The sequence below is a fragment of the Esox lucius genome, chromosome 22 (assembly GCF_011004845.1).
Source record: "Esox lucius isolate fEsoLuc1 chromosome 22, fEsoLuc1.pri, whole genome shotgun sequence".
In the NCBI taxonomy this organism is placed as follows: Eukaryota; Metazoa; Chordata; class Actinopteri; order Esociformes; family Esocidae; genus Esox; species Esox lucius.
The window spans coordinates 11158291-11170706 of NC_047590.1; the positions used below are offsets into that span (position 1 = coordinate 11158291).

Genomic DNA, 12416 nt, shown 5'->3' on the forward strand with positions numbered 1-12416 from the left:
TAATGACGATGTATTTTGACCAATAGGAGAGAACATAAATATCAGCTGCTGTAAGGAGCCAATCAATCTCCTTCCTTGGTTTGTTATTATTTATAGATAACTTTTCCCACTCATTCAAGTGTGCATTCAAGTGTGCAAAAGAAATCCTCAGGACAGGATACTAATAACATATATTATTCAAAGGTTAGTATCATTGGGATTAAGCATTTATTTTAATCCCAATGATGGGCCAGACCTGGCCCATAAAGCAAACATATACACATTGACAAAGTGCATGTAGTGGTGAAAACAGACCACCACTTCATTCCATTATAGCTTCAGTCATACAAATACACAAGCGCATGCATTTCATGCCCTCTACTGTAACTCAATCCTGAAGAAGGACCAACACCGGGATATAATCAGGACAGGTATCTAGGAATGCAGACACACACAAGCACACAAACGCACCCACACACACGCGTGCACACACACGCACAAACACCATAAAAGAAGAAGCAAGAGGAAATGTGTCACCACAACATGGTATTTGCAGTCAATGTGGTGCTTACCTCAGCCTGGCACAGATGACAGAAAGAGAGAGAGAGAGAGAGAGAGAGAGAGAGAGAGAGTAAGAAAGTGGTCTGTGAGACCTCTGTCTCTGCCCACACTAAAGCTGTTCATTATCTAATCATTCACACACACTGGAGAGAAGGAGAGGGGGGAGGAAGGGAGGGAAAGAGAGACAAAGAGAGGAAGGGAAAGAGAGAAGGAGAGTGAGGGAGATTAAGAGAGAGTGAGGGAAAGCGAGTGAGAGGAGAGGAAGGGTTATCGTCATCATCACCAGAGCTGAGTTCGGCTGACGGCAACACAAGGCTTGATTGTACTTCTTTGAGGAAACACATACTAACACTATCAGACACACACACACACACACACACACACAGACACACACTCATCCTACTAATACTGTCAGACACACAAACACACACTCATCCTACCAACACTTTCACACACAAACACACACACACATAGCCTACTAAAACCGTCAGACACACAAACACACACTCATCCTACTAAAACTTTCACATACACAAACACACACTCATCCTACCAACAGTTTCACATACAAACAAACACGCACACATAACCTACTAAAACTGTCAGACACACAAACACACACAAACATATCCTACCAACCCTGTCAGACATAGAAACGCCATGTAAACACTGGCAATGTCTTTCAAGAAGGCAGAGGCTGAAATCAGAGAGCCTCTGTACAGGGTCCAACTACGAACTGAGCTGCTGTAAATCATCACAAATACATCTTTGTTGACAATGCAGGCTTCTACCTGTCCAAAACCTGGCAGTGTGGGCACAATATCAATGGCCAGTGAGCAACTGTCCAAGTGCCTGGACTACGTGGGGGAAACATATCCATGTGAAGCCATCTGAAGACAGGGTGGTAGGACATAAGCCCCTGCTAGGGTCTTACAATGCTGTGACTGCACACCTCACTGAACTCAATGGAATTGTGGATGATAGTGTTTGGTTCCACCATTCAGAGGCGATTCAGGAATGGTTTGGGGACAATCCCTGATTCCTGACCCTAGACCTGCCCCATAAATCTCCTTTTTCATTATGAAGGTGGAAGGTCTATGACCACCATTTTCCTGAAATTGTCACCCTCCTTCAGCCTGTGGAAAAGCCGTATCATGACTTCACTGGTGACCAATGTCACGTTTAGATTCATGAAAAGGTATTCATTGTGACGCGGACAAGACATCATGGCCAAATGCAGACAGACAAACTAACACAAATTAGTGTAGCGTGTGCTAAATACTGACATTTCTTTCATTTGTTTCTGATATTATTTGTTACTATTTGTATTTGGGTTTTTTATAGAAATTCAATTGATAAGTAATGTACAGTAAGAGTTTTGCCTAATGTGAAAAACTATTTAATATATTGTAACAGGTTAATTTCAGCCCTTCAAACAGTCATTTTGAAACATGTGTCTTTACATTGTTTGTTCTTGGACTAACTGATTGTTACAATGACTTCACAGAATGACACTATATTATGTTTTGATTACTTAACCAGTGAACTCATTATATTTCTACAACAACTTAAAAGATGTTTACAGACCAAATGTAAGCGAAATCTGTCAGATTAGAGTTTTGTACTAAAAGTTTTGAAAGAAAATCACCAGATACTTATATAATAGTACCAAAGCAACAAAAATAACCCTGGAAATCAATGATTGATGAAAGCAGAAAGAGAGCCAGGCCAGCCAGGCCTAGTCATTCAACCAGAGGTAACTACCTGCCACACTATAACAAGATATCACGGTTTCTCTTCTGAAGTGAAGAAGAAAATACTCACCCAGCAAAGTAGTGTTATTTTACCTTACATCGACTGGGAGTTTTTGTCCACTCTATGCAGTACTGCTTCAACAGTTTCCAGCTTCAAATCCTCCCATATTTCAATAGGAAGCTCCATTACCCTCCATTTCTTCTTTTTGAGACATTCTCTTGTAGATTTGCTTGTGTGTTTTGGATCACTCTCCTACTGCAACATCAATGTTTGGTTCAGCTTCAGGTTTTTAACAGATTCTCAGGTGCAATATGGAATTCATATTTGAGTCAAGCTGGCCCAGCACACCTGGCCAACCTGAAAGAGGAAAGCAGCTCGAAACTAAAATACCACTGCCTTCATGCTTTATGGTTGGTATGCCATATTTCTGTTCAAAGGCAATGGTTTGTTTATGGAATCTCTTTCTGACAGTTGACTAATACAATTCAGCATTAATTGTGTAAAGAGGCATTTCAATCCTTTGATTTTATCTGGGTATTCTTATAGATTCTTATAGGCTCTTTTGGTCAACTCTAAAGCTGAATTGCATGGGACGACCTGTCCTATGTAGATGGCTAGTAGTCTGGAAAATCCATTTGTAGATAATCCGTCAAACAGTAGAATGATGCACTTTGAATTGCTTGAAAACTGCCTTGTAACCTAATAATCTTTCTTGGTTAGGTCTTTTGATCTTGGCATACTGCTTTACCACAAATGAAAATGGTTAAGACCAAACCAGACCAATTTCTAATCTTTAAGGAAGACTGGAGCCTTCTAAGTTACTCTCTAATCAAATGTTCTAATAATTTGCACATGTTTTGGATTCAACATGTTCTAATTTTAGTCATTTTATGTGATGTTGAGGTTGGGTTGGACTAAGTTTTTCTGTGTAAGGAAACTGCGTTTCTGTTGAATTTAACTGCATACATTTTTCAAAGTTACTTTTTTGTGTGACTTGTTAAATTGGTACACCTTTTAATATGAATCGAATTTTGCTCAGATATCCAACTTTCCAAAGGGTGGATTTACTTTTTCACATGACTGTAAAGGAGACACTTCAAATCGGTACACCTTTGAATATGAATAGAATTTTGCTCAGATATCCAACTTTCCAAAGGGTGGATTTACTTTTTCACATGAGTGTAAAGGAGACACTTCTACAGGGTAAACATGTAGTTTCTTTACTTTTCATTTGAAAGATAAGCCTGCACCAAAGTGAAGGTGGAATGCAACCTCTCAGGTTAAGTTAAGCCATTAAAATCAATGCAGTTATGCAGTAATTAGTGGTGGTTAAGAGCCAAGGATTCCTAAATAAATAAAGAACCATAGAATACAGGTACCTTTATAAAAGGTAGCCAAATAATATATTTTCTAAGAAATCTACTGCATTCAAATGTTTCACATACTGTATCCAAAAATGCATCCCAAATATATATTCTCCTCCACTGCTCCTCCACTGTACATCCACGCCATACTGTCACTGGAATCTATTTATAATACTTTTATTTTTTTTATCAGATACCCACAGATTCCTGAAAATGATAAATACTGCAGAAAATCCCAAGTATATAAATATTTATTTTAACATTGCTCTTCTTAAAGGATTCCACTTGACTAGCTGCTTGCTGGCACAGTCTGCATCATTGCACATTCGTTCAAAGGGGCTGAGGGTCTGATTCGTCCCCTACACCTTTGATCATTCTCGCCTGCTGAGATTTGGGACACTTGCGCAAATAACACGTGAACGGACAAACGGAGGGCAGGGGGTGGAGTTAACGACGGGTCCATTTGGTGATTGTTTGAAAGCAAGTGGTTGTGATGCAATCGGTTCTGATGACATGGGGCCCAAATTGGCACATACATGACATAGTACACAATTTCGGGGCCCTTTTTGGCTCGACAGGTCCACTTTTAGAAACAGAGTCCAGAAATGGCGGATAGTATCTTTAATATAAAGAGTTAAACATAACACTGAAAATAAAAATATTATTCAGTTATTTCAAGGAATAATCAGTCCTTTTCACTATTTGAGTGAACTGCTTTTTAGCAGTTGATGAGAAAGGCAAAGGGGTGGAGGAATGTAACAGAATAACACCATTGTGGGTGATATAAATAATTTGGGAATTTTTACCGGAACTTCAAATGAGTTAAAGTATTGAGATACATGTCCTAAGATGTTTCTACAAAATAAAATTATAGTTTGATGTAAACCTAAGCTATTATACAATTGTTATGCGTTACGGACAAACTAACGAAACACTTTTTGTGTAAACATTTATGAAACGACCAATTCATTTAATCCAAGAAATGTCGGTAATGAGAACTTGGTGTGAAAATGTCAAAAAGGCTGGAAAACTTTTAAACATATTTTGAATAAGACACTCAAAAACGATATCTTTGTCCTTGGAATAATACTACATTTTTGCAAATACATCATTTGTTAAACTGTTTTTAAATGGTTTTCATGAGATTCTCCCTGTTGGCCACTATGGTTTGTAATTAACTGTGTTGAACTGGGATTGGACCCACTTCAAAGCAAGCCACAAAATGGTAATAGCACTCACTGTTTCCCCTACTGGCAGATTTTTAAGGTGATATCCGACATACTGCGGACTCGAAAGGATTTCTAGTTTCTCTGGGAACTTATGCAACCTAGCTGAGTTTATACAGAAACAGGAAGTGGAAAGAAGAGAGGGAGAGAGAGGGAGAGACAGGGGGAGAGAAAGAATGAGAGTTCATGGAAGATATGTTTTCATAGGAGGAGAGCCCAGCGTGGTTCCCTGTGTAATGTGTCAATAATATAATCATAAACTGTGTCATAAGATATCGCCTATTTCAACTAATCAACCAATAAACTAATCACACTGGCAATAAAGACAACACATGCATAGCACTTGTTAGGAGAATTTTTGAGACAGGGGAGAGAGAGAGCGAGAGAGGGCAAAAGAGGGGGCAATAGAGAGAGAAGAGGAAATTGCCAAGGGAGAAAGTTAAAGGAAAAAGATAGTGTGGGAAAGGAGCGAGAGGAATAAAAGAGAGAGGACAGAAGAAAATGAGAGGAATGGATATGAGGAAATTGAGAGGAATAGGATAGAGGAATTGGAGAGAAGAATGGGAGAGCGGAATAAAAGAGGAGGAAAAGAGAGGAACAGGAAAGAAGAATAAAAGAGTAAAGGAAAGAGGAATATTTGACAGGAAAAGGAGAGAAGGAGAGAGGAACAGGAGGCAACAGTTACTGCTCCAGCTATACGGCAACTGTCAGACATTTAGAAGGCAGCAACAAGCTTTCCCACAACGGTGGGAAAGACATCCTTAGTGTAGGCGCACATGCACACACACAGACACACACACACACACACACACACACACAAAGACACACACAATAAAACATTACTTCTTCATGGAAACCAATATAAAACAGGGAGACGGAAGAGAGACAGAGAGAACTTTACTGACCTGCTCATGTGGACTTGCTGTCCTAATTTGGACTTTCATTTTGGCCAGTCCTTCTAGACAACTCAGTAGGCTATACACACACCAAACACTCTGTACACATTTGACAGACTCAGTGTACTGCTCTTCTTGCGAACAACGGTGTATGTACTATGAATAAGTGTAGTGTGGAGACAACTCCCAGAAGCCAATTCCTCAAGGAGGGGCTTTCATACTCTAAACCAATCAGCAAGTTATAAAAAGTCAGCCACTCCCACTGCATGCTTTCATTCGGTGAAGCTACTGGAATCTGAGACAGATTGGCGGGCTTTAAGTAAGGGGAGGGATGAAGAAGAATTTCCTCTCACTGTCTCACCATTCAGACAAAAAACACAGAGAAAAACATCGCTCCCTGTCAATCCCTCTTTCATACTCACTACATCCCTCTCCTTTGGTCTTTCTGCTTGCTTGTTTTTCAGACCACGTAATCAAACAAAAACATAAAACAGACACATTTCGAGTTAGGCATTAACATCTTCACATCAGCCTTACATATAACCAAGCCGTTCACACACAAACACACAGTCCTTAAAATAGATTTAAAAAATAACACATTGTGTATTTTTGTCTTTAACTAGACACACAAATGTTGTTAAAAATATATATATATTTATAACACATTTGATGTAGGTGTACAGCACATCAAACCCATCCCTCCTCCGGACCCCCCTGCACCAAACTCCCCCCCGTACTAAACCTACCCCCCCAACTAAACAGTCCACTCCACCAAACCCTGCACTCCACCAAACTCCGTCCCCACCAAACCCTGCACTCCATCAAACTCCGTCCCCATCAAACCCTGCACTCCACCAAACTCCGTCCCCACCAAACCCTGCACTCCATCAAACTCCGTCCCCATCAAACCCTCCACTCCATCAAACTCTGTCCCCACCAAACCCTGCACTCCATCCAACTCTGTCCCCATCAAACCCTCCACTCTATCAAACTCTGTCCCCACCAAACCCTGCACTCCATCCAACTCTGTCCCCATCAAACCCTCCACTCTATCAAACTCCATCCCCATCAAACCCTGCACTCCATCAAACTCTGTCCCCACCAAACCCTGCACTCCATCCAACTCTGTCCCCATCAAACCCTGCACTCCATCAAACTCTGTCCCCATCAAACCCTGCACTCCATCAAACTCTGTCCCCATCAAACCCTCCACTCCATCAAACTGTCCCCATCAAACCCTCCACTCCATCAAACTGTCCCCATCAAACCCTCCACTCCATCAAACTCTGTCCCCACCAAACCCTGCACTCCATCAAACTCCGTCCCCATCAAACCCTCCACTCCATCAAACTGTCCCCATCAAACCCTCCACTCCATCAAACTGTCCCCATCAAACCCTCCACTCCATCAAACTCTGTCCCCATCAAACCCTGCACTCCATCAAACTCCGTCCCCATCAAACCCTCCACTCCATCAAACTGTCCCCATCAAACCCTCCACTCCATCAAACTGTCCCCATCAAACCCTCCACTCCATCAAACTGTCCCCATCAAACCCTCCACTCCATCAAACTGTCCCCATCAAACCCTCCACTCCATCAAACTGTCCCCATCAAACCCTCCACTCCATCAAACTCTGTCCCCATCAAACCCTCCACTCCATCAAACTCTGTCCCCATCAAACCCTACACTCCACCAAACTCCGTCCCCATCAAACCCTCCACTTGATGTGCTCTGGGTTTCATAATGTCTATCTGCTTACTTCCAGGTAACAAGCTGATAAATTAGTTCAACTAGATTGCTGGGTGTACTTAACCCAGCAACTCTCAGCAATCGTCTTGTGTAACAGCAAAACATTTCAGGTACAGCCCTGAGCATGTACACCAGCCACTGAAACGGTTTGGAGTGGTCTGTTTCCATTGCCTTGTACCAAGTTTGAGTCTATAATGAACCTGCTCGGCACTAAAAATGTACCATGACATGGAGCTATCTGAATTTTTGTGTGGGGATATTTATGACTGAGACTTCGATCAGGGCACTACACCACACCCTAAGGGGATGAATATACCCGAAGCACATTATGATTCACATTTTTACATTTAAGTCATTTTCCAGACAATCTTATCAAGAGTGACTTACAGTCATCACATTTAACTAAAGAAGTAACAACACTTATAACCACACATGTCATGATAATTGAGAATATTGGTTGATTAATCACACACAATATTTTTGGTCATTGAAAATATGAATTGGTCAGCGCTGCTACTTCATACAAAATGAACGTATGAAAGTAACACTCACAAACACACATGAACACACATTACTTGTAAAGTACCTGTTGTGGTGAAAAATGGTGGGTCTCTGACCGCTGCTCTTACTGATCAGACATCTGAACTTCTTTCCGTCATCTAAGGTGTGTTCTCTGTCTGTTTGCATACTTGAGCGTGATCATAAATGTCTTAGTCTAGGTTCACTGTACAGAACAAAGGGCAGTGCTCTAGTACTACAATATACACACACACACACACACACACACACACAAACACAACACACACAAACCGCTCTGCTTTAACCATTAGGTGGCATCCTAGATCTAAGTAACACCAACAAATATGACCCCTCCCCCCGAAAAGCCCCCACCCATTCTCTCTCTCCACCCCCCTCCCCACTCCTCCCTCCTCAACCCCTCTTGGTACAGAAAGCCTGAGTTTTTCCATTGTGACAGTTTCTACTTCATTCAGTGATGACGCACTCAGACCGAAAGAAATGATTGGGACACGGGAATGTATGTGATGTAATTTAATGTGTCATATTTAATAGTTTTTTTCTCTTGGGAGATTTCACATCAAATCACAGAGGAGGACATGTATTCATTGATCTGGACAAAGCAGAAATAGAGAGAAATGTGGACTGCTTTTCTGAAACCTCTCCAGAATATTCAATGTCACAGACTCACTGCATTGTTAATGTTGTTTTGATGTTTTGATTGTTTACCAGTTTCTCTGGGCTGAGCTGGCGAAGGAGCATTTCGGTATCACATCACCAAAGCCTGACTCACCTTCACGCGCTCTACGGTGTCTACGGCCTCCACGGTTACCGTGTTTTTATTTGACGCATAGGAGCTGAGAAAGAACCAAAGAGGGACACTTTTGGGACATGTTTTTTAAAAGCTCGTCTTTTCTTACATGTTGTTCGGCCAGTTTAAAACATGCATTTTACTTTTTTATTCATCTGTACTAGATGGGATAGAAGATCCTATGCATATTTCATTCATTATTATATGATGTGCTCAAGGTGCTCAAATTCTATTTTATTTCACGACGTTTACTGTAATTGGACTAGTTAATAACATGTCTATAATTTAAGCTACTTCTCATAAGTCATAACATGTTGCATGCTAAATGGTGGACAAGGTGGGAAGGTTCATGTTCTACAGTCCTTCCGAGACTTTTCTAAAATATAGGATTCAGAGCTAAGGCTGGTTGGTATAACAGTCAGTTCCATTGCGCCAGCGCATGCACACGCATCCGCGATCACACACACACACAAACGCACTCAAACGCGCAGTAACAAGACCTGAGAACATGGGGAGTCAAGAGCACCGCGCCAGCAGCCCCAAGGAGGACCCCCAGCCGCGTGAATGACCCGCCGGCAGCATGCGCTTCAGGCCCAACCGAACTGATTGCCTCTCTCCCATTAACTGCAGCTGGGGGGAGCTGGAACATTACTTGACCGACTACTTTAATGGGAGCGACCGGGATCCTGTGCACTCCGAAAGCCTTTTCCCGATCCCCGTACTAATGGGAATTACAATCACCTGTGCGCTCTTGTTCCTGGCGGGAGTTACCGGCAACGTAATGACTATATTGGTCGTGTCTAAGTATAGAGACATGAGAACTACCACTAACCTGTACTTATGTAGCATGGCGGTCTCAGACTTGTTGATATTCCTATGTATGCCCCCTGATCTGTATCGGTTATGGAAATACAGACCATGGAGATTTGGAGATACATTCTGTAAACTGTTTCAGTTCGTTAGTGAATGTTGTACTTATTCAACTATTTTAAATATAACGGCTCTCTCTGTGGAAAGATATCTGGCCATCTGCTTCCCACTCCGCGCCAAACGCTTGGTTACCAAGCGACGCGTCCGTGCGCTCATCCTCTTTCTCTGGTTGGTGTCACTGCTAAGCGCGGGACCTGTCTTCATTCTAGTAGGAGTGGAGCACGAAACTGGCCCAGCTGCGGGAAACTCTGTCACTGTGAGTGCTGTTGGGACAGAAAGAGAGATAGAGATAGACACCAGTGAGTGTAAAACCACTCAGTACGCCGTTGAGTCCGGGCTTTTAGCCGCAATGGCTTTGGTTAGCTCTGTGTTTTTCTTCCTACCGGTGTTTTGTTTGACAGTGGTGTACAGTTTAATTGGACGAAGGTTGTGGAAGAGACGGAGAGAGAACAATATTGGAGCCAACGTAGCACACAGGGATAAAAGCAACAGACAGACTGTGAAGATGTTGGGTAGGCTAAAATACGTCATTAGGCCTACTTTAAAAGTTGTTGCTTGATTTCAAAATTATATTTTATCACGTAAAGCTATGCTATGGATGTCTGTAGTATTAACAATTGAATTATATGAATACTCAACGCATATTATGCATAACGCATGTTTTACGCATTACTTTTTTACATTTGCATTTTTGTCCCATAACCATGCAATTATTCAAATATGTGCTAAAATGAAGTTGCTGTAGATTATTGGCTTAAAAGGAGAAATCTAATGTTACGAAAATTAATTATCTGCCTCCTCTCCCTCCCTCTCTCCAGCTGTTGTGGTTTTTGCGTTCGTCCTGTGCTGGCTCCCGTTCCATTTGCAGCGTTACCTCATGTCACATTCCTCCGAGGGCTCCTCACCTATTTGGTCTCTCATCACTCAGTATTGCTCCCTTGTCTCGACCGTCCTCTTCTACCTTTCCGCTGCCATCAACCCTGTCCTCTATAACACCATGTCTAGGAAGTACCGGTCAGCCGCTGCCCAGCTGTTTGGTCTACAGGAGACCCAACCACCCAGGGGGAGAACAGCCAGCACTGTCAAAGGAGAGAGTTCACCCGCCTGGACAGAATCCACAGTCAGCCTGTAACTGTGGAGAATTCGGAGGGTGAATGGGGCTAGAAAATATAATTTTCGGACTTCGATCTGTAGTTGTTGTTAACAACCTTTCCGTGTGTTTCTCGTCGGTGTTCTCTGCTTTCTCTGGTTGATTGAACTCCACGGGCACTATTGCAGACAATCAAAGAATCCTTTGTCCTCATCAAAATGAGCATCGCCTAATGCATGATGTCAATGGAAATTGATTATTTGTGGACGTTTATTCAGTCCACCCTGGCCGGATCAGACATTCTTTGGCTGCCTCAAGGACTCTAAAAAAGGCTGTTATTTTTGTGTCACTGCCCACCCATCAAACACAGACAAAGCTATTCAAGAAAATGTTTTATAACTATTAATTCTGTCACCGAAAAGAACAACACTATAGGCAAAAATGTGCATTGTAACAGATTTTTAAACTAACACAAATCTTTTTACAAATCACACCTTACACTCACAAACATAAACAAAAAGCAGTTATTCAGCTTGCCTTATACGTGAACTGTATTCTGGATGACAAAGAAAAGCACTGTAGATTATGATGTCTTTCTCTGTACCCCTATAAGAGGGGGACAGAAAAGGGACGTGTGTGTGTTGATTGTGTGTATTTAGTAATGGGTTGTGTTAGTGTATGTGTGTTAATGTTGAATGACTGGGTGTGTGAGTGTTTATTCACATTGTGACTAGGTGAGTCTGAGTGTGTTTGTGTAGCTATAGGTAACAGTGTTTCTGCTCTGATCATGTGTAGTTGGCTAGTTAGACCATTCGCCTTACACTGTAAATAGCAGCTTAGCAACCAATCTCATCTGTTTCAGGGCTAAGTTCTTTCGAAACTGCATTGCAATATTTAAGCAGTAATTCAAATTCCAATTATTAAATAACTTATGGATTGTTCTATAGCAGGCTACTTTATAAAAATATACAACTGCTACCAAAGCCAATCCCCTTAAAGGTATGCTTTTGTTTTTCAGAACTAGCAGCGTATGGGCAAGGAATGTATATTGTTAATAAATGATTACCTGCCTTAGTCTTGGCTTATACTATATGAAAATACTACACCACCAGTTGCACGTACTCCTGCTTTCTGAAATGGACATAAAGCCATAAAGTATGGACTACAGAAACCATCTGCAAATATGTATAGAATATTATCTCTGTAAATAAAATGGATAAAATATTTGAATCTCTATAACTACAAACATGGCCTGGGAAAAAAATACTTTGTACATTTTACATGTTTGCTCAGACCAAATAAAAGAAATGCTTAAATAGGTATTTATGTTAATTCTATGATCATATGTATTATGCCTGTATATACTGTATATTTCAAAATGACAACAAGACCATCATGTATTTTCATATTGATCCACAGATTGCCAATGTAGTCAAAACGCAATTAATTCATAGCATCAGGTTGCCATGCCAACTTATTTTAAACAAATTCTGGGAGATTAAAAGAATTCAATTTTTTTTATGTGTCATTATTTCAA

The 12416-nt window shown here is 41.3% G+C and overlaps 2 protein-coding genes across 4 annotated transcripts in view; one reads left to right on the top strand and one right to left on the bottom strand.

The window, feature by feature from the left end:
- The window catches only part of pld1a (phospholipase D1a), a 31097-nt gene extending 22884 nt beyond the window's left edge, over positions 1-8213 (bottom strand). Inside the window, exons 1-2 of one of the 3 annotated variants that reach the window (XM_010886219.2) lie at positions 5791-5953; positions 552-557 (exon numbers count right to left, since the gene is read on the bottom strand). The gene's annotated coding sequence lies outside the window, so the exon portion shown is untranslated. Of the gene's footprint in view, positions 1-551; positions 558-5790; positions 5954-8118 lie in introns of those variants that run through there. The other 2 variants (XM_010886218.3, XM_010886217.2) reach the window with 2 other exon arrangements.
- A 795-nt stretch (positions 8214-9008) lies between these two features.
- ghsra (growth hormone secretagogue receptor a) lies at positions 9009-12367 on the top strand. The gene is made up of 2 exons (XM_020042304.2): positions 9009-10301; positions 10608-12367. Exons 1-2 carry the CDS (start codon positions 9440-9442, stop codon positions 10919-10921), a joined length of 1176 nt encoding a protein of 391 aa, XP_019897863.1. The 5' UTR covers positions 9009-9439; the 3' UTR covers positions 10922-12367.
- The last annotated feature ends 49 nt before the right edge of the window (positions 12368-12416 follow it).